The sequence below is a fragment of the Streptopelia decaocto genome (assembly GCF_964273445.1).
Source record: "Streptopelia decaocto genome assembly, chromosome: 2".
NCBI classification, from domain to species: domain Eukaryota; kingdom Metazoa; phylum Chordata; class Aves; order Columbiformes; family Columbidae; genus Streptopelia; species Streptopelia decaocto.
The window spans coordinates 44,909,072-44,935,338 of NC_138655.1; the positions used below are offsets into that span (position 1 = coordinate 44,909,072).

The following is a 26,267-nucleotide window of genomic DNA, read 5'->3' on the forward strand; positions in this document are numbered from 1 at the left end:
TCTATGGGAGATGTGCTCAGGGGGCTGCGTGCAAACCACACGCAACTGCTTGTACTTGAACATGTGTCTCCTCCAGAAATTTCCTCCCCAGATGAGACTCTGTGGGCGAATGCAGGAGATGGAGCAAGCGCTTCTGCAGAATCACCACCTCTGGGTGAGCTGCCAGCCTGCCCTGGTCGCTGTGACCGTGTGTTCCATGGGTCAGCCAAAAATTCACCCAACGCTATGGCTGGATTTAGAGGGAAGACAACTTGGAGGTTGGGGTAAAGAGCAATACCAAGAGCCTGGCAGGTGGCAGAGAGAGGTGGGAAGCCAAGATGCAGAATCGGTTGTACGGGAAGTAACGTGATAGTTGGCTTTACCAGAAGTGGATTTTTTTAAAAGAAACCCATGACATCCACTGCTTTGCCATTATCTATCTACCTGGTTATAAAAGGCTATGAGGTTGGTTAAGCATGACTTCACCTTGGTGAAGCCACGTTGACTAGATGATTAAGGGAGTGGAGCATCTCCGTTATGAGGAAAGACTGAGGGAGCTGGGGCTCTTTAGCTTGGAGAAGAGGAGACTGAGGGGTGACCTCATTAATGTTTATAAATATGTAAAGAGTGAGTGTCACAAGGAGGGAGCCAGGCTCTTCTCGGTGACAACCAATGATAAGACAAGGGGCAATGGGTATAAACTGGAACGCAGGAGGTTCCACTTCAATATGAGAGGAAACTTCTTCTCGGTGAGGGTGACAGAGCACTGGAACAGGCTGCCCAGGGAGGCTGTGGAGTCTCCTTCTCTGGAGACATTCAAAACCCATCTGGACACATTCCTGTGTAACCTCATCTAGGTGTTCCCGCTCCGGCAGGGGGATTGGACAAGGTGATCTTTCGAGGTCCCTTCCAATCCCTGACATTCTGTGATTCTGTGACCTGTTTACAGAATAGCCTGGCAGAGTACATGGCTTGACTCTCAGCTCTGTTAAGGTCTCCTTGCATTCCTGTACCAGCATAATACAATTTGTACCTGCATTAAACTGATGTGATTTATTTTCCCTAATAAGACATGCAAATTGATCAAATTTTTAAGGACAAAAATAAAACAATAAAACACTTTGCATTTTGTTTGATCTTTTTGGAAATCTGTTTGATCTGTTTGGAAACACGTTTTGTTTGTGTGTATTCAAAGAAAAGTGAAATATTTGTAATTGTAATTAAAAATACACATCAAATACCATGATAAACACTTTCAAACTTGGATCTATGATGTGCCTTTTTTCCTACATTCTAATCTGTAAGAGTCTGTCCAGCTCTCCAAGATGAAATTTAATTTCTCAAGTAGGTGAAGAAGCTTTCAGTTACACAAATTAGTCAAGACTCCATGTTAAAACAGTGGTAAGATTTCAAAAGTATCAACTCAAAAGTTAAAAATGTTTTAACCACTGTATAGTCCTTGTAATTTAAAGCATTTTTTAGATGTAAAGTTAGTGATTCAGAACTCAATTTACGAGGAAAAAAGAATAATCTAAAACCAGGGAATGGATTACATTTCCGTATCACTAAAATGATACAGTGGCTCTCTTAAACCAATATAAATGAGTTGTGTACAAAACAAAGGGGGAAGGCAGAAACATATGATAGTCAAACTATCATTGCTTTATAAATCTGGAAAGAATCAAAAGCATTTCCTGATCTTCTTCCAAGAAGAATGTCACATTACAAATGCACATAGACTGAAAAGGTAGCAATTATTAGAAAGCATATATTTTTGTTGAATGGTGTATTTTAAAAATGCAGCAGGAAAGCCTAAGATTACTAACTAATTCTATCCACAACTGTAATGAGTACTCAAGGACAACTTCACTCCAAGCATGTTATTCTGTGCTTTGCCTGTACTTACTTTCATTATGTTTAAAAGAACTAGTCGCAAGTTGTCAATAAATTTTTAAAGCCTACTTGCTCACACACTTTTCCATCTCTGCTTCATTTCTCTCTTCTTTTTTTTTTTTCCTTTAGGTTCCACCACATACAAATGTTCTTACAAATTTACAAGGAGGTTATTTCAAACCAGAGTAGTCTTATCCTTAGAGAAGATATAAAAGAAAATCAGAATGCAGCACTTAAGTACCTCTTTTCATCCCTTGATCTTAAAGTACTTCACAGAACTGGGCAAGTATCGCCGTCCCTGTTCTCAAAAAAGGACACCAGAGCCCCCTGCACGGCTTGTCAAAGATCATGGGCACAGACACCGACCTGCTCCCCCCATCGCCCAAGGGAAGGTTATGTTCAGCAAACAGCTACCGCCATGACAAGAAATAGATTAATAAATAAAGATTCATTATTTCCACTGCCTTCCGATCTCTTCTTTATTACTCAGAGTACAATTCCCAATTCAGGTTTTGTAGCCAAATGCAGCAAGAGGCCACACAATTGGTTCAGACATAGGAAAGATACTGTAAAACTTGGCTTCCTGTTATGCCCCCTGGGCAGGGAGGATGGTTTTCCCGAGACTATGAGGTATCAGGCATTCTCTCATCTACCGCAGCTGCAATTAGATGCATTTTTAAGCATCCTATTAGTGGGAAGTACCGTTGTGTTTCCAGGTAAAGTCGCTTCATACAGTAATAATTAGCTCAGGAAGTACTTTGTTCCCTGATGCACCAGGAGCCAGAATCAATAATAAGTACAGGAGGTTGGACACCACTCCGACTGGCAGCTTCCCTGGGTTTCCAGTCATGGACTCAGGGGTGATAACACAACTGCATAGGACATCTTAATGGCGTTAGTTTTAGTTGTGGGTGTTTTGGAGGGTTCTTTTATTATAGAATTACAAAATTACAGACTTGAGGCTTTCTACAGCATGCTGTATCGTATAAGGCATTGACTGTCATACTCTGCCAAAACAAATCAGCTGTTGTCGCTGGGAGCAGATTCATTAGGACCCAAAGGAAATCATGTCACCGTGAGCTGTTTCTATGTACTTTTGAGCTCAGAAAAAATGCCAGCACATTGTCAGGGAACCATGGGGAAACAGTCCTTAAACTCTTTACCAACTGGTTCCTGATGACACCCCCGTTTTCTTATTTTTGGCAGAATGATCACTGCAAAAAGCTTGAAAATGAGGCTAGAAACAGAGATTTGCAAAGGAAAAAATGATCATGACAGAAAGGAAGGGAAGGAGAGAAGGAGAGAGAGGGAAAGAGGGAACTACATTCAATAACTATAAAGGATTTTAACATCCATATGTGTATCCCCGCCACTGGTTTTAGCGGGGTTTATAGAGAAAGAAGCGCGAGGTTTATTAAAGGAAAAAATTTGCAAACCTATTTTCACCTTGAAAATCACGATTTTTCTGAGCTCTTGTGACTAAGTCACTTACATCTTAACGGTAATGGAAAGGGAGGGACTGTGACCTGCCTGATCCAGAAGCAGACGTGCTACTAGCCATGACGAAGCAGGGCTTGTCCCTAAGTGACACCCAACTGTCGGCTCCTTGGGGCAGGAAAGCGTGACACACACTGGTGACGGACACTGCTCCAGCAGCAGAGCAGCACCTCAAACATTCAAACAGCACCCGAAACCAGGGGGCATCAATGCTTCAGCTGTAGGACTGTGCTCCCCTCATCAGTGATCTGTCCCCTGCTTGATCTCCCTGAAGACCAGGGCTTCCTTATCTCTCCTCTCTCTGCAGCAGCAAGAGACAGGAGCTGGGGGTAGGTGTTTTTTCACCCTCCCATCCCTTCTGTCCCAGCAGCACTTCTCCATCTCTCCTCAGTGTGGGTTTAGTGGGGGTCCTGGGAAATGGGAGAGAGGGAAGGGAAGGCTGCAGTGAGCCAAGAAGTCCAGGAGATCAAGTCCAGGAGAAAAGGGTGTCACCACCTCCAGGAACACGTTGTTACAAGAGGAGAGAGAGAGAGGAGAGAGAGGAGAGAGAGGAGAGAGAGGAGAGAGAGGAGAGAGAGGAGAGAGAGGAGAGAGAGGAGAGAGAGGAGAGAGAGGAGAGAGAGGAGAGAGAGGAGAGAGAGGAGAGAGAGGAGAGAGAGGAGAGAGAGGAGAGAGAGGAGAGAGAGGAGAGAGAGGAGAGAGAGGAGAGAGAGGAGAGAGAGGAGAGAGAGGAGAGAGAGGAGAGAGAGGAGAGAGAGGAGAGAGAGGAGAGAGAGTCTCCTGCCTTGACAAAGCTACCACACCTTCACCCAAAGCCTCAGCAGTATTGAGCTGCTGTGTGATACCTTCATCACTGAACCCATGTGGTACCATATTCACGCCAGCAGTGCAAAATTCACCCTAACAGCTGGTCAAGGATTTTTTGTTTCAGAAAATATGGCAACATTATAATAATATACAAACTGCGTCAACTACAGCAATGTCTTCTGCATGAAAATATCAGTTTGCTACGATTTTCCATTTACTGCTAGGACAGTTGGAAGATGTTCTTTCAGGTGGATTAGATACACTGGAATATATATTTTTTTTAAAGTCAATCCAATACCACAGTGTAGTTCCTTACCCTGGGAACTCCATGCTCCTGGGTCAGATGCTTATTCCCCTCCAGGAACAAGGTTTTTGAGGCAGCTTCACTTCCCAGAACATAAAGCAGGTTTCCTTCTGACAAAGCTCTTCCGTGCCTCTTGGACATTTAATTATGGGAGAAGGTCTCAAGATAATGAAATGGGAACATCATGCTCCTGAACTATAACTTCTGAAAAGCAATACACTGTGGTAGGGAAATGCAATTTAACTTTGAACTGACTCAGGAATTTCCCATGGAACATTAATTCTATTTTCTGCTCACCTCTGAACATCAGTGTATTTTTCTCTTTCAGTTTAGGAAGCTTATAAAAGGTGTAGCAAACCTCTGCTTCCAAGTCTGTGGATTCTTCCTCCTGCCTTTTGCCAGGGGAGGGTGAGTGTCATCTGAAAACAGAAGCCTATTGTACCAAGCCTTATCAGAGTTGATGCCTAGCCGGAGGAACTGCTATCTAGCTAACGCAGAAAAGTAACAAAGGTATTTCCACCCCCTTCTGGTTTGCAGGGCCCCTGAGAGCTCACACGACTTGCCTGAAGCTGCACAGGATCCTTTGTGAGAGCCAGAAACTAATCCCAGCTCTGCTAAGACCCTCTGCAATTTTTTGTTCATCGTGACACATTTCATCCTCTAAGCTCTTCCACTTCAACATCAAAACAAATACTACAGTGATACCTTAACGTAAGTAACTGTTGGCCTGGAAATCTAGCATGGGGCTGAAGTGCTTAGCTAGTCTGAGCTTGTTAAAGTAACACCTGACTAGTACAAACTATAAGAGAATTGGCTTGAATGTCATTTCTCACCCCTGCAGTTTTTCTTCTCCAGATTTACCTTAAAGGGTATATATTTCCTTCTTCTCCACCCCTGGTGTTCAAACACACCAAAAACACTTCATAGAGTTGCACACCCAAATTTAACCAGATGTTTTGCACAATTTGGGCATGCTGATCAATAGGGATGAGCTCAAACAAACGGAAGAAAGATAACAAAACACCTGATGCACCATCTTCCCTTCAAACAGGGGACACATTTCTATTTTAGTTCATCCAGTTCCACATACTTTGCAACACACAGACTGACATTACGCGAGTCTCTTCGGCACTGATATCTATAACCAAAAATGTTAGGCGTTTTAGTTATCCACAGACAGCACCTACTTCCTCTGGTTATTACAGGCAGTACTAACACGTCAGGAATTCTGAGCATGTCTGGGTGAACTGTCACCAAATCCAAAATAAGGAGCTCCTCTACTATGAGTGTAAAACACGTGTGCCCAGAATAAATGGTAAAAACGATGCTGGCATTTAGGCAATTCTCATTCAAAGCACAGATTTAGATGAAACTCTAAGAATACAAGTTCTCTCGATATCACAAATATTACAGCTAACTTTCCACTCAGTTTCTGATACTTCAAAATCCTTTTGGTCACAGGAACACCACGACTTCACCAGCAATAACAAAGAGTCTGAAAATACCATTGATCAATGACGTGATACATCTTCTAGATGTTGAAATTACTTCTGATAAGTTGTAGGAAGAACATGACAGCCTGAATCTTCTTTTTACTCACAAACTCACTGTTTAAAAGTGAACACTACACAGGGGAATGTGCACATGTTTTAATTACTGCTAAAAAGACTTTGTTCAGAGCAAAAAAAAAGTGTCAAAAGGTTTAAAAAAAATCAAACCCAAATACCAAGTAACAGCACCATTTGGGAACAAACAAATAAAAAGGTTAAATTTAATTAACCCTGTGCTGTAATCAAATTCACACATGAGGAAACAGCAGGTGAGTGAAACCATGGCCAAAGAAGCAAGCAAAAACATCGATTACATCCTCTCCAACGTGAAAAACAACTCGCTTTTCAACTTTGTAATATCCCACTAATGAAGAGCAAAGGTATATAACAAAATTCAGCTGCCAAGAAAACAGTACTCAAAACTGCAATGGTAAGATCAGTAAAACTCAAGACTCCCTAGGTACACCAAGACAAGTAAACTTGTGAGTTAACACTTCACTGAGGAATAAGGTTAAAATAATCCGTATGGGAAAAAGAGGGGGGAATAAATCACAAGGGGAAAGCACTATGTGAACATCTACCCGATCCTACAGGCACTGCCGAGTGCTCTGAAAGCAGAATCAAAGCCCACAGGAACCAGCCTAGCAAATGTCTGCAAAAGCAAGCTTCCTACTTACCCTATAGTCTGCACCATGATCTCTTTTGCCACTTTAGTAATTCCAAAGAATCCAGAATGGTGTTATTTTTAAGGGAATATTAGAGCCGCTAAGAGGAGACAGAGGCAAGCTGACAAGCAGAGCTTTGCGAGAAGCCAGGCGGAGAGGGACGAATTTAAACCCTGGCTCAAGACGCTGCGTGTTCTGTGTCTATCTTTAACTTGTAAATGATTTGGTTTCACATTCCTCTGAAGTCCCGCTGGCAGATGCCTTTGCGGAGCTTTACCAATCGCAGGCACCCGGGCACCCTCCCCTTCTACTTCCCTCCCTCTCTTCCTCCTTCCCTCCCTCTCCCCCAAGCCTGCCACTCCGCCCCCATCTCCCCCATCCCCACCTCCCCTCTCTGCCAGGCACAGCCACAGACACGCACACAGAGGCTTTGGCAGGCGCGATTTCACCGACTTCCCACCGCGGCTTCCCGGCAGCCCCCCGTCCCCGCCGGAGCCCCCTGTCCCCGCCCGAGCCCCCTGTCCCCGCCGGAGCCCCCTGTCCCCGCCAGCATCTCCCCGTCCCCACCAGACGCCCTGTCCCCGCCGGAGCCCCCTGTCCCCGCCAGCAGCCCCCCCGGAGCCCTGCGGGAGGCTCGGCGCGGTCGCCTTGGCCAAACGGCTCCGGCAGGAACTGCTGATGGTCGGTGCGGAGGCACCCGAAATTACTGCTTGTGCCCAAGTAGGCAAAGTGCTGTGGGTCTGAATCCCGGAGTCACTGACTGAGTCACCTTGGGAACAGGGGGAGTCCAAAGCCAACCAGCCTGAGGGGAGTGAGGGCTCCGGGGGGAAGGAGCAAAGAAGCATTTCACCTGTCCTATCAGGCTTCCACAGAGACTCATATTTGGATGTTTACAGCACTTGTGCAGAGGGCTTTACTGAGGAATGGCATATAAAAGAAAAAAAAAAAAAAAAAAGGAAGAAGATTTTACCAGATCTTAAACACAAAGCTTCTTAGCATCCACTCTTAATAAATCTGTGGCTCCTTACAATAACAATGCATTGTTGCTCAGAAGTCAGAGTCTGAAATAACGAGACTACTGATTAATGGCAGCATTTGAGGTGATTGGAGAAAAAATAAAAGTCCTTCCATGTAACCCAGAAAGTCAGTATTACTGCCAGAGACTTCAGGAGTCTTTTTAGTGTTGACACAAACCCCTGGCTCTTAATATCAGCCTTTTGAAGCACCCCTGTTTGTTATTTGTAAATGCACATTCAGTTGAAAGCTGCTCGCCATCAAGACTGCCTTATCTCAGGCATGGGTGGGAATGGGACAAGCCACAAGACCGTATGTAAAACATATGAATTATTGAACACTTTCAATTGAAACCGTAAAGTATCAATTGACAGTCACACCAATTCAAAGAGAATAACATGGTAAATGTCTCTGGTCTACACTCTTCAGTCTTTGAGCTGCTGCTGAGAGGGGTTTGTACCCAGGGATGGAGGCAGGGGAAGGGGGACAGGTCCAGCTGTGCCCAAAATCCCTTAGCTAAAAACATGGTTTATAAATGCCTTGCCAATGCCCTGTTTGATGAGGCATTACACTTTTTAGAGCTCCAGTGTTGAGAAGCTGGACTGGTTAGTAGTAAAAGTAATCATGCATTTAATTCAGGCTAACGTAGGAAACAGCTTAAACTTGAAAAGGCATAAAGGGGGATACAAGAATGATCCAAAGGCCTGTGTCTCAGTGCACATGGAGTATTCGTTCATTTCACTGCCTGCCAGCTACTCTTCATGATGCTATTTGATAGCATACATATAAATACGTGTTTGGGAACACAGATATAAAATATAGATATAAACTTTGATAAAAACAGTAACTCCACAGCCATTTTCATGGTCAGTCCCACAGGCAGGAAGGCAAGAGCTTCTCTTAACCTGAAGTTAGCTCAGGTTCGTGGACCTGGAAAAGTTGCCAGCAACATACAAATATTAAAGAATAAACCAGCTGACAACTCCTGAAAAGTGAAAACATTTCTTTTGAATCACTAACCTTTGCTACTATTTGCAGAGCCAGACCTCAGTATATTTAATGTCTGCCTTCCAGAGCACTTTAAAAACTCCAGCAAGAGAAAAACATGCTATGGATTTCCTACCAGACAGGGAAGAAGTCACTTCACTTCTCCTTTGCCTCAGGTCGTAAAACTCTGTATTGCTGATACACTGGTTCAAGGAATGTGTTAGTTACTCGGTTTTAGGAGCTGCAGTGAATTGCAAGAAGGCTGCCTGGGACTGCTTCCCAATAGAGCCACCTCTAACACTTCCAGCTTACAGATGTCTCGGAGCAGAGAAAGTCACTGAGCCACAGAAACTTCGTATAATGCAATGAGAATATTATGCCTCAGATCAAGTTGTTGTTTTGTGGGGGTTTTTTTCAATTGTTTTGTAACGATGTCAGACTTGAAGGGCAGATAATCACTAGAAACAGAGACCCAGTGTTAACATTAGGTCTTAAAAAGCACAGTGTTTCAGTTGCTCAGAGAACAAAAGGGAAAGAACAAAGAAAAGTTGTGCTTTTGTGGCTGAGGGCTCCTTTTTAATTAGGGCAACAAGGAAGGAAGGAAGGAAGAAGCTCCCCGTGGAAGAAGGTGTGATGGACAAATGTGGTGATTCAGAAGTGAAGTCATGAACAGGAAGGATTAAGACTGAGCTGTTTCTAGGACTCCAGCCTACCTCTAGAGAGTGCTTAAGTGTGGGGGAAAACAAAGGCAGGGAAATCCACAGAAGCACCTCCACAATTTTATGTAAACTTTTGTATTTCCCTTACTAGATATGGGGGAAAAAGAGACTGGGGTTTGGATCCTCTAAAAGAACACTTGAAGTGTTTACTTCCCATGTCTCTTAAGAGGTTATTTATAAATTTAACAGTAAGTGGGGGGTGGAGCTTTGGAGAACAGGATTCTGGAAATTACTGGGAAACTTTTCATGTCAACATGGGCAGCATGATCCTATTCCCATGAATGGGACAGTCAGAGGTCGTATGTCCAAAAACTGGATCACACAAGCCAAAAGAGAAGAGAGGTGTCCAGTTTCCTCAGATGAAGAGATGTGCTATAATATCAGTGTCCAACATGCAATGCAAAGTGTACAGCCGGGAGACATTTACTACAGCTGTGAGAGAGAATACTATTCTTTCTCAGCAGGCTCTGTTGTTCAAAACCGATCACCAAATGTAATAGATCAGGGACCTGTGTGGCATTACATTCAAGATCTATGAATACGTATTAACAGCAAGTTGTTGTGGAGGAGGTGGAGCTGGAATGAGAGTGGAGAGGTGAAGGGAGCAGGGGGGAGGGGAGAGTAATTTGGTACCAGTGACAAGTGTAAATATGTAACATGTTTGAGGACATGTGACTTCCTACCCATTCCCAATTTAGCCCAGTGCCTAAAAGGCATGGTCTGTCCCTTCACGTTCAGCTATTTTTAAAGTGCACAGAATTTGCTCTTTGTTTTCCCTTGCCTGTCAGTGTCTTGAACTCATCTGTTTTGGCAGTCTCAACATTTGGGCTTACTGGGACAGGCAATGTCTTCTACCCTATGGGCTCAGTCCTTCTAGCTCTTACTCAGAATATTTCACAGAATCACAGAATGTTCGGGATTGGAATGGACCTTGAAAGATCATCTAGTCCAATCCCCCTGCCGGAGTAGGAACACCTAGATGAGGTTACACAAGAAGGTGTCCAGGCGGGTTTTGAATGTCTGCAGAGAAGGAGACTCCACAACCTCCCTGGGCAGCCTGTTCCAGTGCTCTGTCACGTTCACTGTGAAGAAGTTTGACGTTTAAGTGGAACCTCCTGTGTTGCAGCTTGTACCCACTGCCTCTTTTCCTATCATTGGTTGTCACCGAGAAGAGCCTGGCTCCATCCTCGTGACACTCAGCCTTTACATATTTATAAACATGAATGAGGTCACCCCTCAGTCTCCTCCAGGCTAAAGAGACCCAGCTCCCTCAGCCTTTCTTCATAAGGGAGATGCTCCACTCCCTTAATCATCTTTGTTGCCCTGTGCTGGACTCTCTCCAGCAGTTCCCTGTCCTTCTGGAACTGAGGGGCCCAGAACTGGACACAATATTCCAGATGTGGTCTCACCAGGGCAGAGTAGAGGGGAAGGAGACCCTCTGTGGACCTACTAACCACCCCACTTCTAATATACCCCAGGGTGCCATTGGCCTTTCCTGCCCTTAGGAATGATCTCGTCAACCTCTGCAGATTATTTCAGCATGCGTTTGTTGGAGACTACCATCACCTCGACAGGCAGGCAGTTCCCGCCTGTCACAGTGGATGCAGCACACTGACTTTATTCAGCATTACTCCATCTACACACCCGTCATCCCCCTGGCCTTCCTCCAGCCATGGCTCCTCAGCTGCGTGGTTACACCACGAGCCCTCTCCAGCGTGGTCCAACAGACAGGGATTGGCCAAGCGTTGACCCACAAGTTGCTTCTCTCCCATTTACCACTTTTTTTTCCCTGGGAGAGACTGGGAAGAGCTGCTGTAGCTGGCAGGTTTGGGGGCTCTCGGTTACAGTCCCCAGCATCCCCTGCCCTGCTGTCCCCACAGTGCAGCCTCCAGCACAGCGGGGTACGTTTGCTCTGGAAGGAAACCCAGGGGACTGAGATGGGCTCACGTGGAGAAAACACTGCCCTGGCCCCCCAACACTGAGCCCGACTGCTCCCGAGACATTTATTCCAACACGCTCCTCGCGAAGTCTAATCCTCCTGCTGTTTTCAAGGAGGCTCACTGGATAATGGCAGGAAGCTCAGTGACTAAAGGCATTCAGATGGGTTAGCTCCACTATTTGCAAAATATATTCAAATTGCTTGAATTCTCGTTAAGCATTAAGTAAATGTGGAATGCATTTGGTACATACTCGGTGAGCAGTTTTGCAGCAACAGAGGGTTTTCTGTGCTGTCTTTTCTGGTTTTATTTTCTATGTTTCTGTGATCCAAGCTACATGGGAAAAAGGGAGAATGTCCATGGTCATGCACCTAAGCTTCAGAAACAAACTCTATTTTCAGTCAACCCATTTCACTGAATAAAGAAAATAAACATTTATTTCCTTTTTTGTATGTCTTGTATTTATAGTTTGCTAGAGTTTTGTGGATAAACCCGTAGTCTGAACGGGTGTTTATCCCTATATATATGCACATGACATCTACAAGATCCAGGATATAAAGACTTTGGATTTATTTTTCTACATACAAAGTATGAACACTAATTATCAGCAATTAAGCAACTTATGAAGAACTCTGTGCACTTGCCTTGTTCTCTGTAAAATCAAATCATTATCTACCAGATGCATTTTCAAGTTTACTTGAAAAATACCTTAGAAGAGAATTAGAACAATTCTGCTTCAATTTATCTTTAACACAAACACTAAATACAGGAAAAAGACTACTCTTTTTGTTAGATGTCCAAATTGATCAGCAAAAATAAGTTTTGTAGGTAAATGGTTTAATTTTACTACATTGAAAGGAAAAATATTTTTTCTAAAAATAATTAAAAAAAAAAAAAGACTGGTAAACCTAATCCCACATAGTGCTGAAAACTGGAAGGTTTTCCTTGCCTGATGGCGCTCACGGATAAATAAAAAGGCTGTACGATTCACTATTAGTTCCTTATCTGAAAACAGGCTGAACTTGAAAGGTTTGAAATGACAGCTACAGTTCATTAAAGTTGCCTGGTGAGCAGTACATCTAATGAAGATTGTTTTCCTAAGGATTTACTATTCTTTGTTATTTACTGTTCCAAATGACAGTAATCCCCCTTTCCTCTCAACTTGCACTACCCCACAGGACATGAGCGTTGCCCACCTGCACTTTCAGCTTCCTTTCATGTACCACACAACCAACCTGCACCACCATCTCCACAACAATCCTTTTAATTTTCCCAGCCCCCCACGGCTGTCCTTCTTCCAGGTGTTGTGCTAACCAGTACTCCCGCTCCCTTCCACACACCTGTTTGTACTTTGTCCCTGCCTGGGGAAAAAGCAGCGAGCAGGTGGTGCAGCTGGTCCAGACTGACCAGCCAGCACATGTGGGAGCTGCTGAAAGGTGGGAATGTGGCCTGTCCCGTCCTTATTGGGGTGCTACCTGGAATCCCACTTCCCCACAGTCAAAGAGAATTGGTATAGCTGAGATTTCTTTCCTTATGTTAAATTTAGCAGAAGTTGTTTGATGAGTCCAAAACTATTGGCTGTGGCCAGAAGTGTGAGAGACAAACATAATATCATTGTTCCTTACAAAGCCAAACTCAGAAAGAAAAGAAAACAAACACCCCACATGCCAGCTACAAAGGTTCCCAACACAACCTTTGCTCCAGCATGAGATGCTCTTTGTCTTCTCAGTGGTAAGAACCCCCGACTGCAGGGGTGTCCAACTCATTTTCACCAGGAGCCGCATCAGCCTCACAGTTGCCTTCAAAGGGCCGAATGTATAAATGTAGGAGTAATTACATTTATACAGTCCTAAAATTACATTTGGCCCTTTGAAGGCAACCGTGAGGCTGGTGCTGCTCCTGGTGAAAATGAGTTGGACACCCCTGGTCTACTGCTTTGAAGGCTTCACTGAGAATACAAAAGGTAACAAAGACTGCTAATTAAGAGAGCTCATTGCAGCCTGTTCCCAAAAAGAATAACTGAAATGTTTGTGAAAATAAAGACTGCAACATCAAAATTTGTCTTGTCACAATTTTCTCCTGAAATTAATGTCCTTATTCCTGAAATTATGACATGAATTGAAGATTCTTGTTATGGAAATGGCTCTGTTATCCTGTCTCATTCCAACACCATGGTTTCATTGCAGCGTTATATTTTGCACCAAAGAAGGTTTACAGTAAGTTATTTCATAAATACGCCACAAACATTATGTATTTATATTTGCCTGGACAGAGAACCACTGGCCTTTCGTGGAAATTTGGCCAGTGCCAGAAGTTTGCATGCAGGCAGACATGAATGTGGCTGGAGTGACACACAAACTTTTGTCAGAACTGGAAAAGGATAATCTATAAGATAGATTCTCTGCTCAGTTGAGCCAAAGGTAGGAACAGTCCCCTTTCATTCATCGCACATCCCACCAAAAAACCCTTCTGCTCTAAAATAAAACTCACTTTATTCAACCCTCCAGATGAAAACCTTGGTGAAAAAAACAGGAATTCCTTTTTTCTTTAAGAAAAAAATAAACAGCAAGAACGCAGAAGGAGGCCCAGAAGTCTCAGAAACTGCTAATGAGAGCTGGAACATTAGCATATAGGCCAACACCACAAATCCCATCAGGTCAGTTATGTAAAAGCAAGCAGCGTCTGACTTGCTCTCTCAAACGCATCAGTGCTCTGCAGGGGCTGGGGGGCGTCTCAGCCACACAGCCCCTGTCCTCCCCACTTTGTCCTGACCCCACGGGCACACAGACCCCTCAGGCTTGGGGGTCTCAGTGCTGCTGGGGGCACGGGTAGGGACAGAAGGGGAGGTTAGATCAGGCGGGTGAGACTACACAGGGTGAGAGAGCCTGGGAGAAGCTTGTCCTACTGCTCCCTCTGCTGTACCCATCCTGTGGAGAAATCCCAAATGTCTACGCAAGAAGCTGGGATAAGGGATGGCTGGCAGCTTTCTGCAAGTGATCTGCAGATAACACAGACCCAGACAGACCTGGGAAAGGGATGAAGTCGAGGCCGGTGAGGGATAAACCACCACCACACTGAGGAGATGGCACGACATGGGCCTTTGTGCATTTAACATATCAAACCTCTTGTGCTCTGTACCCATCGGTGTTACCCTTATGCTTCTGGAACGGTACAGGAAAATAACGCCTCTTCTTACACATGATCGTCTCGCTTCGTAACACATATTTAGATAATGATCTCATCTCATGAGATGGATGAGTGTCAGGATGAGCCGCAGAGGGAGGCCCAAGAAGCTCCCCAAGCAGGGCTGCAGGCAATGCAGGCAGCACCGGGGAGGGAAAACACCCTTGGAAAACACACTCAACTTCAAGAACATAACGCACAGGCAAAAGAAGGGGAAAGGGGAAAAATAGCTTATGGAGTCAATTAATCATGTGGGAATTAATAATCTGATTGTCGGAGAGAATGAGGATTTTTTAAGCCATGACCACTCAAACACAACTCCACTTAATAATCACGCTATGTACGCTATTTCTGAGGGCTGAGAAATTGGCAGCACTGGGTACCACCTACAAGAGACATTCACAGCTGCCATGAAAACATTTATTTGAACATAAGGAAAACTTGTACCTCAAGAAAAATGCGTATTTTTCAAATGCTCAAACATTACAATGTGCATTTTGTGACCTTCAGAGCAATATTTCAGTTACTCCACATTTTGCTTTTAGCACTGATTTATGGAAATTCAAACTAGAGTAGAAAACATCTTGAAGGAAGAAATCCCTCTCAAGCACTTACCCTGAGAAAGTGCACACTCATCAGAATAAGGAGGAATGATGAGGAGAATCAGCACCTTCAAGAAAAGCGGACACTTTCCATAATAAAAGAGATTATGAAAGTCTGAAAAGCTGAAATGCAACATGAGGTCTTTGAAAGACTAGTCATATACTCATCTTAAACCTTCTGGAGAATTTCAGGAAGTTTAGATCATTTTTACTAGGAAAACAAACAAAAAACCCCAACACCTTCCTAATACAATATAAAATTTAAAAAATTAATCAGTCAATTCCAGAAAGACAATGTTAACAGAGTAACCGCATTCCCTGTTTTCTCCATGCCCCAAGTATAATTTCCTTCTACATTACAGAACATCTACCAGCTAATTAAAATACCGGAAACCGGAATTTATGATATAACACGGTGATAAAGTGAATTACATTTAAATGTCAATGGGATCTATGGAACAGAGCAAACTTGGAAGAAACTCATTCAGTAATTTTCAAGTTGTGAATAATTAGCATGGCATTTTCAAATGCACTTGGTCATGACCTAATTCTGCTCTAAATTGTTCGATTTTAGTTTCTGCAAAGCTACATGGGCCATGCAATACTACAGTAGTATTAGAATGAATGCTAGAGCAGTATTGAGTCCTGCTGAAACATCCCATCCCTAAATTGCTCCAGCAATACAATGGGACCTGATGATTTAGGACATCTTTTCAAAGGCACTAGTGTAGATTTACATAAATGCAAACAAATATAGTTGGGCCTCAGGACTGACACAATGTCCCTAATTCATACTTGCTCAGTTTACCTGGAAGAAGCTGGAATGGAGTTGAAAATATAAACTAAACTAACAACTTCCACAGGAAAGCTGAGATATTCAGAAATATTTTATCTGTAGTAATCCAATAACATTACGAATTATTTTGACATTGTCCTGTGAAGTGTCATGACAAACAGGCCACAACTACAGAATGCGTGTGGCACAGAGACTGAGCACAAGCCTGGGCATAATCTACTTGCTGTCAGATATCACAAAGCTACTTTGAATAAACATGCTCCTTACAACAGCACTTCCTCCCATCCCTCTGAATTCATCATGTTTATCCCCAAATAAAAGAAATTATTTCCTTGCTTTGTTAGGAGCAGCATATGCTGCACATACAGTGCAGCATATGCACATTACAGTGCAAATTATTTTGTATTTCTTGCTACTAAAAGTCTTGTTCCGGGACCTTGTTACTAAACACTGACTACCTGAGGGAAATCAAATTAACAGCAGCTGAGACAGAACTATTAAAGGCATGTTTTCCCCTATGTACGGTAGTCTGGTAATGTATCCACAGGCACTGAGAGGGTGAGGATAAAGCAAGGACATTTCTCTGAACCACCACTATCTTTCACATTACTGTCTATGTCTGTGAAGGAGCCATGGATGCAGTGATATTGATAGGTGCTGGGGTTCCTCATGCTTCAACTCAGGCATGCAGATTTCCCAGCCACGCACACTATGAAGACACTGGCTTCCAAAATAAATCAAGCAGGCTTTTTGCTTAAGACTACAGAGGTAACTGCAAGGTTGTTTCTGGTTGCAAGCGCAATGATGTGAGGAAGCAGTGCACCAAAAGCCCATCTGCCCTGCCCTCCTCATGCCCTCGGGAGGCACAATCCAGCCTCCTGAAAAAGGGAATGGTTTGGGATGGCACCTGGTGTCCCTCTGCACCACCTGCCAGGGCACAAGGCTCACCAAGGAGCTGTACTCACCCCTGCATTAACTCCTCCTGTGCAATGACGGAGATGACACCTCTGCTGTTTCGAGAGAAGGGCAAAGATGCATTATCAAAATGTTCAGGATGATGGGGAAGCGCTTTTGTAGCTGAGAGCCACAAAGATGATTAAGGGAGTGGAGCATCTCCCTTATGAGGAAAGGCTGAGGGAGCTGGGGCTCTTTAGCCTGCAGGAGACTGAGGGGTGACCTCATTCATGTTTATAAATATGTAAAGGGTGAGTGTCACAAGGATGGACCCAGGCTCTTCTCAGTGACAACGAATGACTGGACAAGGGGCAATGGGTACAAGCTGAAGGAGGTTCCACTTCAATATGAGAAGAAACTTCTCCACAGTGAGGGTGACAGGACACTGGAACAGGCTGCCCAGGGAAGTTGTGGAGTCTCCTTCCCTGGAGACATTCAAAACCCGCCTGGACGCCTTCCTGTGTAACCTCATCTAGGTGTTCCTGCTCCAGCAGGGGGATTGGACTAGATGATCTTTCGAGGTCCCTTCCAATCCCTAACATTCTGTGAGTCTCTGAATACCGGCCCGAAATGCAGAGAGTCACGGTACCCGAGGGGTGAACACGCCAGGGCAGCGTGGGCTTGTGGTTAAACACCACACTAGCAGTGGCAGGAGACCTGATCAGGTCTCAGCTCTGCCCCAGATTTGTTTGGGGAATTTGGGAATTTACAAATTTACTTCCTCCTTCTCACTTCTCATCTGTTTTGTCTACCCAGCCTTCAGGGGCTTTATCATGTGTGTCACCTCACAAGGTGCTTAGAGCAACTAACACTTTGAGCTGGGACCTCCTAGCACTACTGCGGCTAAAATTTTGAAAAGTGTTTAGGCAACATTTTTATTCCATTTAGTAAATGGAAAAACGGAAAAAATAACTAAGTCAAAGAAAAAACACATCTTCCTTGAAAAGCCTCTTGAATCAGACCCATAATCTGAATCGAGGCTGAGCACAAAGATTTAAATTTGGCTTAATGAAAACTGAATAGACCAGAAAACAACAAAAGAAGTCTCTTTACAAAAGGTATGGATTCAACCTAGCCAGTAAATAATTAAAGCTCCTCTCCGTTCCCTTCCACTTTCTATTTTAAGGCTTTTCATTATATGGGATCAAAGTCAGCCTGAGTTGGAGAGAGTTAGACAAATCCATCACGGCGACAGAATGGATGTATGATCTCATCCCCTGTGACAGCAGCACGACGCTGCCACCTGTTTGAAATCCGGCTCGTACCACTTCTGATGACGCTGGCAATGTCAAGCCTATCGCTCGAGATTCAAGGGGGTACGCGGAAACTCTCTCCACCTAAGCAAACAAAATGAAAGAGCTGTGAATCGGGACGGCTACAGGCAGTGCTGGCCACGTGGCTACGTAAAAAAGCAGCCACAGAAATGGTGCAGACCCTGGGAGCATAAACAACCAGGAGACTCGGGATATCAGCTGTATGAAGAAAGACCCATTTTTGTTTGGGGTGGAGGCAAATGAGGAGATGATTTATGTACAATAGGTGTATGAAAATTATAAATAGTAAAAAGAAGGGAAATTAAACATTTTTACTTATTTTCTTGTAACAGAAGAAAAAGAATACATTGCAGCCAAAAGACAAAATAACTAATGAGATATGGAAGAAAAGTTAAACAGGGAGTTTAAAACCGAGAGGCAAATTTAAAAGAGATTAAGGAAAATTTTGTTCTACCTCTTTAAACTTAAAGCATAGTTTACCCTGTGGAGCTGTCTGCAGCATAATATAATTGGGACCAAAAAGGACCATAAAAAAAATATTCATTAGATTGTTAATGAATTCCTGCATGTTCCCATTAGAAGCTCATTTGTTTTAAAAAGAACGAATATAATCCTTAATGAACCTTGCTTTTTTTAAGCAATAGAAGACAAACATTTATACTTCCTGACACAAGCAATGATTAAATGTCAAGGATTAAGACATTCCCCTTAAGGGGAATCCCCAAGGATTAAGAAAATCCCCCTTTTGTCACATTATTCCACAACTGTTGACTGGCCAGTTCCTGAGCGCTGTCAGGAACAATGTGCTGGGTCAGATCCAACACACCAATGTTTGGTTAGCACTGAAGTTCAATCAAGAGATTTCTGTCTGACACTTTTGTTTAAGGAAAAAAGATTACAGCCGTGGGAGTGCACCAGAAAACTTTGCTTTCTAAACCATTTTTTGCTCTGACTGCCAGTAGCTAGCAGCACTTGAAGATGAAAGCAGCAAGCATACATCAAACTCTACTTGCTTTGGTGTGTAAAACCACTTTGGCCTAGATTCAGGCCAAGATACATCATTTCGGTTCTTTGAGTTGCTTGACACGTTCAATACAAACTGGATTTCTAGTGTGCGGTTCTGGGAGTTGCAGGGGTCTTCTGGCTGATGAAACTTGTCACTACAGTGTGATATAACAGTCAAATTGTAAAATCATTACAGATATCAAAAAAACCCTCACTGCTGTGAAATTTATGCAGTTCATTTCTCAGAGTCTACTAAGACGAAAACAAAGAAGCAGTTTAGCACATCTCTAGCTCAAAGAGCTATTTCAAAACATGCTCTAGATTAAGATTGCATTGCAGGACCTTTTCCCAGTGAGAAAAGGCGCCCCGAGGACAAGCAGAGGCCCCAAACAGCAACATTCTCCTGGGTGACCTCATTAGCATCTGACGTGTGGGAACATCTTCTTTAAATGTGTGATTCTCCTGCTTACTTTGAGATGGTTCTTTAAATTCATAGAATTACTTCAATTTGGTACCAGACAGATAAAAAAATCCACATTATTCAGGCCCAACAGCTCTTCAAATTTAAAAAGAAAAAAAAAGAAAAAAAAAAAAAAACAAACACCTGCAATAAAAAATGAGATTGGAAAGGTTTTGATGCTTTATGTGGGAGTTAGCTGTATGCAGAATTGAACTGTATTTCCTTGGTTTAGCTGAACTAAGCTGTACTGACAAGCGCATGCTGAATTAGATCCGGTTGTAACCTGAGGTGAACCTGCAGGATAAACCTTACGTCATTGTATTGCTGCAGTTCGTTCTTTTTTCCACGAGCAAATGTGGCTCACTTCCCTCCATCTCCGAAATGCCGTATTGGCTGTGCTGGCCATGGGGTAGAAGTCTAAATAGAGCATGTTTGGATTTATTCATTTCACACCTCTGGGAATGGAACTGAGCTACCAGGAGAGACTGAAGTAAGACTACAAAGGCACAAGGGAGGCAAAAGTGAAGATCTCTTAAAGATAACAGGGGGTATTAAAATGTACCCTGTGTTGAAAGACGTTCACCTGCACTTCTAATTTGGACTTTTGGATTTTTGCCTATCCAGGGCAAAACTAGCCCCATGTTTCTCCCCCACAGGCATGCAGGGACATCTTGCCTTGCGTCGTGAGGTAACCAAAACTAATTGGTGATGATGCCAAGCCCTTTCTCGATACAATATGTTAAAAATACTTCATTTCTACAGCACCATTCACGCAACTTTGTAGAATAAGATACAACCCTTCTAAGAAACTGAGGATTCCTCAGCATGGAGGACCATGAGGACATGGGGTACCTGGCATGGTAACCCCCTCTGCCAAAATTTCACTACTGTATCATTACTTCAGAGACACAACTGAGCAGGCAATACTGCTTCTTACCTTATGCCTTACGGCTAGACATACAAAACGTACTCAGGGTTCCTCCCTAAGACATGTTTCTGAGCACGAATCTACTTAGTCAGAGTCAGCTGGAAGCCTCAGTGGCACAAGGTAAATGAGCACGTAACCCTCAGAACCTGAAGGTTCCTTTCTGTTTCAGGATTATCACTGAGTTCTTGCGCCATGGCTGACCACAGAGGAGCCCTCCCTGGATTAATCTGTATAGTTACATGAAAAGCAACTTTATTTGTAGTTCCCCTGGCTAGGTAATAGATCCATTGCACAAGCTCTTTGCCCGCAGAGCCCTGGCACGAGCCCTCTCCCTGCTCACTGGGAATGGCAGGAAACTATAAAATTGATTCAGTCCATAGGTTTGGAAAGGAGAGGAAGACAATCGTTCAGTGTTCTCTGCTGCTGACTGCAAAACCTGGATCGCAGGCTGATACACTTTCCACCTTCCCCATGAAACCAAGAGTCAGGTAGTGAGCAGGGCTGGTGCAGCAGGACAGGGATGCAGCCACAAAGCAGTTACAAATAATGACCATCCCGCAGAACTAGAAATTCTATTGCTCCAGATTCTTAAGGATGATATCCCAGGTGTTTTCTTTACTTGAAAAATGCTTCTCCTTTCCGTTTACACTGGCAGTGGACAACATACAGTCTGCTTTAAGGACCTTCCACATGGTCAGGTATTACCTTTCTACTATAGGTTCCTCCAGCTATAGTGCTAAATGTTATTTTCCAATCCTGTATAATCATTTTTTTAAAAGAAATTCAGGTACGTAATCTTGATAATGATTTTTTTCATGTATACTCAAGCTTGTATGCAATGGAGATGTTCTTGAAACACCATGATTTTGCTTAATAAAAATATAAATCTCTATATAATATCATCACTTCGGGCCTTGAAAAACTGGAAATCCTCCTCCTACATTATTTGTCATTATTTCCTCTGTATGAATTGAATGTAAGAAGCGCATAGCTAAATTATGCAGAACTTACATAACTGTTCATAAGACAGAAGAATATACAAAATTAAGCAGCTTTAATAGTTAGGAATATAGAGAAATCCAACACAGACCTGAGGAAAAGATGATTTATAATTTGTCCTTCGGGTAGACAGGTTTACTTGTATTGAATTAGTATAAACAGAAGTAAATCTGAGAAAACGCTGTCATTCCTTAAGACATACGGAAACCAAGATCTGGCAGAACTAATTACGAAGCGGCTATATGAACAAACATAAATGTAATATGTAGAAAGGTCAATTTACATTAAGAGATCACATATCTCTTGCCTTAGTTTCCTCTCTTGGAACAGCAGTGGAGGACCCACGTGGCTCACTGACACCACTTGCACACAATCTTAACTACAATATTAGGCACTCATAGCAAGCATACGTAATTTCTTTCATTGCCTATCAGGAGGTTCAGCTACTTTTGGCAGTTTGGTAGTCTGCCTTCTCCTTCAGCTCTTGCAGCAAAGTCTCACATTACCCAGGCCTCCTTCTCCTACTCTCAATGCAAAAATCAGAAGGGAAATAAAATCCACCAGTCCTCTGCTTGGCTTATTAAATCTCTCTCACACTGTTGATCACTCCCTGTGGCCCTGCAACTCGAGTTCTTAGCTCTCAACTTGCAGAGCTCTTTAATCCCTTAGGTTTCTATCTGGATGGCCACAGGCAGACTGCACTACAATTTGCACAACCCCTTGTCTCTCTTTCTAGTCCCTGATAAGAATCTTTCCTCTCACTGGTGGTCTTTCTTACCTCTGCTGAAACAGCAAAAAGCCTTTTACAAGGTCACACATATACCCTTAGTCAGGTGTTCTTTGACTTACAATGAAAACCACGGGACAGCATAAATGAACCTGGGGTTCAAGATGTAAGGCGTTGTTGTAAATTATAATTAGATACAATAAGAAATGGGGATGAAAGTGGCTTCATTAGCAAATGTCAGCTTTTCAGCATACTCCAAGCATGTGAATTTGGAAATTCTTGTTGCTGTACCTCATGCAAATTACAGTTTGCAGCTCCCTTGCACTGTTCTCCCATTAGGTGTGTGAATGAAGCATAGAAACAATTTGTTTTATCGCCTCCACTCTCACAAAAGCATTGAATTAAAAATAGCAATAAGGCATCACATTTAACAGGGCAGTAAAATAGAACCGGCATGACTGCAGGCTCGCTCCTTCCCTCCTATATTGAGGCCGCAGCTCCGCCTGGGAACCTTCTACCAGATTTTGCCCTGAGAAAAGGTTTATCAAGAGGCAAGTCACTGTGGGGGAAGTGCCAAAACCCATGCCTGTCCTTTCAGTCCTCAGCCATTTGGTTGCAGGAGCTGATAATCTGCTTTGCAGTTCCATCTTGCTGGCAGCCCTTTTCCATGGTGATGCTCTTATAGAGACACTTGACAGCCAAGCATCGTTTCGGTCCATGTTGTTGAGAAGGCTCCTCAATTAATAGGAGATTTACTGTAAACCTAATACAGGTTGTTATTTTTGAATTTTGACTCTCCCCTGAGTTGAGAGTAGTAGCAATATCCACAGCTGCCCACTCCTTTCCTACCATACAAGACGCTGGAAGTCTGCACCTCAGGACACACAGGAACTAGCAAAAGAACAGGACGTGACCTGTACCACTGACATCTATTTGATAAAACTAATTCTTTTTCAAAACCAATGGACATGAAGCAGGTCTCCGCAACACTGGAAACATTAATCTGAGCTTTAAAAACCCAAGGGACTAAAGGTGTCATATTAACATCTTTAGCATCATACTAACATCTCACTCTGTGCAATAATTCCTTTTAAGCAAATAGTGCAGTAATACTAGCAGAAGGAAAAAAAATTGTCTGCAAGTAATACTCAGCTAACAAGACTACTCAGCTGGTCCCTAAGATGCGTGAGCCTGCGCTCACTGTTCAGTTTCCAAAATGCACAAAAATATTTATCTGCATATCTTAAATCATTGTCAGATCTAAGGTGCAGGCAACTGGGGATTAAAAAAAAGGGGGGGGGATGGTGACAATCTGGATAGGAATTTGGTGGTTTAGCTTATTTAATTTGAATGCTTTATATTCAATAATATCTTTGGTTCCTGATATTTAAGGGTTTTCTCTGTAGAACACTCATATAACAATGACAGTAAATCCTATAAGAAATGTATGTGTACCATTTACATCAATGTTACTGGATCAATAGATGAAGTGAGATTCCCCCCTGGTTCCCAGCTCCAGCACAAAGGCCCTTCGCTTCACAGAAGACGAATGTGCAAAGGAGGAGTATGAAGGACAGAGGAGATACGCAGGGGGACTTCTCTGCAGTCTTTCACACAGCACTTGGAGATGTTCGCCAGCTGCAAAGAGCCTCTTGTATAGGAAGATTTAGGAGCAGGTGAGGGGAAAGGGTCACAGCAGTTCACGGGCCTGAACACACAGCATTCCCAACAGCACCTGACTCCATCGTGAAAAGCAGCAGTGGAAGAGCCAACCTGAAGTGTTAAATCTCTTCTAGCCCTTGGTCAGAGATGTGCTCAGTCTTACCGTGCACACATCTGTCACACAGCAGTGGTGACCCTCTCTGAAAATTTCATGCTAAGGGTAGGAGGAACGGTTAACATACTTCCTATAGTCTTATGCACAAGTGCCTGGAGTTTTTTCACCTAATCTATACATAAATTAAACTTCAGTAACTGTGAATTTTGTTACTGAAAAAAAAAAAACCCACCAAGCCATGAAACAAGACAAGTTTTCCTAATGCTTCTGCCACATGCAGAGTAAGCACTGTTGTGAACACTGTGTGCTCAGGAGGTGTTAATTGCCAGGTCCCAGGAGCATCCTCTTTAGCCTACTCCACATCTTCCTCTGTGACAGCCTTTACTACAGTGTGATAAGAGTCACTGACCCGTCTTTTGAAAGCAGATTATTGCAGTTCAAGTTTATGACATAATCATTAAGTATAAGGTCATTTCTTAATAAAATTCTGCTCCGGCTTACTACGATTCTTCACCAGTAATAAATATTTACTTACCCTTAAATGACTCTGAAAATACTTTTTATATGATTAAACCAGGTCTTTTTCACTAGAACACAAGTATTTTTCACTTGAAAGATAATGAAGATGGCAATTAGAGGTTTATCTGTATCCTATATCCTAAAACCTTCTTAGCTGCCATTTTTTAAAAAATGTTTTGAACAAGCCAAAGAACACTGCAAATCCAGCCCTTTAGTGCTGTGATTTACATCTCTGTTGGACAAACAGCATTGGGACACAAAAGCCATTAACCTCATTTGTTGAAGGTCACTACATTTATGACATGACAGAAGTATGAGCGGAAGGAGTCACATACACTTAATTGTATAGGCTATTTGCACATAAAATAACCAAATGGTCAAACTAAAATAGCTTGCCAAACTCTGTATCTGTAGTCTATACACTGCCATACAACTATCAAGAACTTGCACGTTAACTTGCTACTAAGAGTTCAGAATAGTTTAGAAAAGACAGATGAGTAGGTAATGAAATTGTATTTTCTGTGTGAAAATCTGGCACTTCATTAGTATGTGACAGAATTAATTTCTACCTTTGCTAAAAAAGGCTTGCTTTTCTGTATACACTCAGGATAGCAATTGCTTTTATTGTTTTACTAAGCTGTTCTACAATATCTTAAGAAGAATTTTCCTGTGGTAAACTAAGAGAGCAAATTACTTTATAAGCAGTTTTTCTTTGAAACATTTTGCATTTCAGTTTGTAGATAAACATGTCTTCACAATTGCTGTTCTCAACAGGAACCTTTCCCATACACCTCCAGTGATGTCAATTGTCCTGTATCTTAATTTCTTACTGCAGTGAGGTCACAAATTTTTTATCATCTGATTTCACCACCAGATCTACCCGATGATCAAGACATGATATCAGAACACGACAGCTACATTACCTGGTGAGACATCACAGCTCTGTACACTCTTACAGACATATTTCTGCTGCCCTTGTTGACTTCTTGCGGTTTTCTCTGCACTATTAAATCATTCATCTCTCAACATAAACGCAGAGTTCATCATATAAACCTGCAAAGTCACCATTTTCAGATAGAAAATTATATAGATAATTAAACCTGAATAGCAAAATATACAATATACCACAACAGTGGTAGTATGTGGCAGGACTTAAGTTGAATGCAAATGCTGAGTGGAGCAGGATTCCTGCCTGCTCTCTGCCAAGTTACTTTTTAAGGTAAGGCTTCCATTTGGATTTGCAAAGGCAATTCCTGCTTCTTGCCTCAGCTGATAAAATTCCAAAAGGGTTCACTTCAACAAACATATGTGTAACAGGGCCTTAGAAAACTTACCTCCTCTGTACTAATATTTGCTTTCCATACAGAGCAGCTTCTTCATACCTGGTATTTTCAACAATATTTAACCTGGACCTATCCCTTGATAAGAAGTCTACAGATCCAAGTGAGACAACTAAATACACCCAAAATACCCCATGAGTATTTTTACCTTTTCAGCATCAATCCTGTAAAGACTGTTAAATATATGGAGTTTTCGTATGTTCTGCCCACCCAGACTTCAATGAAAATAAAGGGACAAAAGACTAATTTGTCAGGGCTTAATTTACTACATTAATTTTATGCATGGTCAGTTATACTACACAAAATAACCCCAATGCCGTTTCAGGCATGTTGCACAGTCAGCTTTATCAG

General features: G+C 42.8%; 1 protein-coding gene across 24 annotated transcripts in view; it reads right to left on the reverse strand.

Moving 5' to 3' along the window:
- Nucleotides 1–26,267, reverse strand: part of DTNA (dystrobrevin alpha) — a 230,317-nt gene that overhangs the window by 176,449 nt on the left and 27,601 nt on the right. For 4 of the 24 annotated variants that reach the window (XM_082043793.1, XM_082043792.1, XM_082043809.1 and 1 more), the window contains exon 1: nucleotides 6,708–6,789. The exons of 3 other annotated variants lie outside the window; for them this stretch is intronic. Coding sequence is in view for 1 of the 21 variants with exons in the window: in XM_082043810.1 (XP_081899936.1) it covers nucleotides 6,708–6,724 (17 nt within the window). In the remaining 20 variants the exon portion in view is untranslated. Of the gene's footprint in view, nucleotides 1–6,707; nucleotides 6,857–26,267 lie in introns of those variants that run through there. 17 more of the 24 variants (XM_082043799.1, XM_082043797.1, XM_082043795.1 and 14 more) reach the window with 9 other exon arrangements.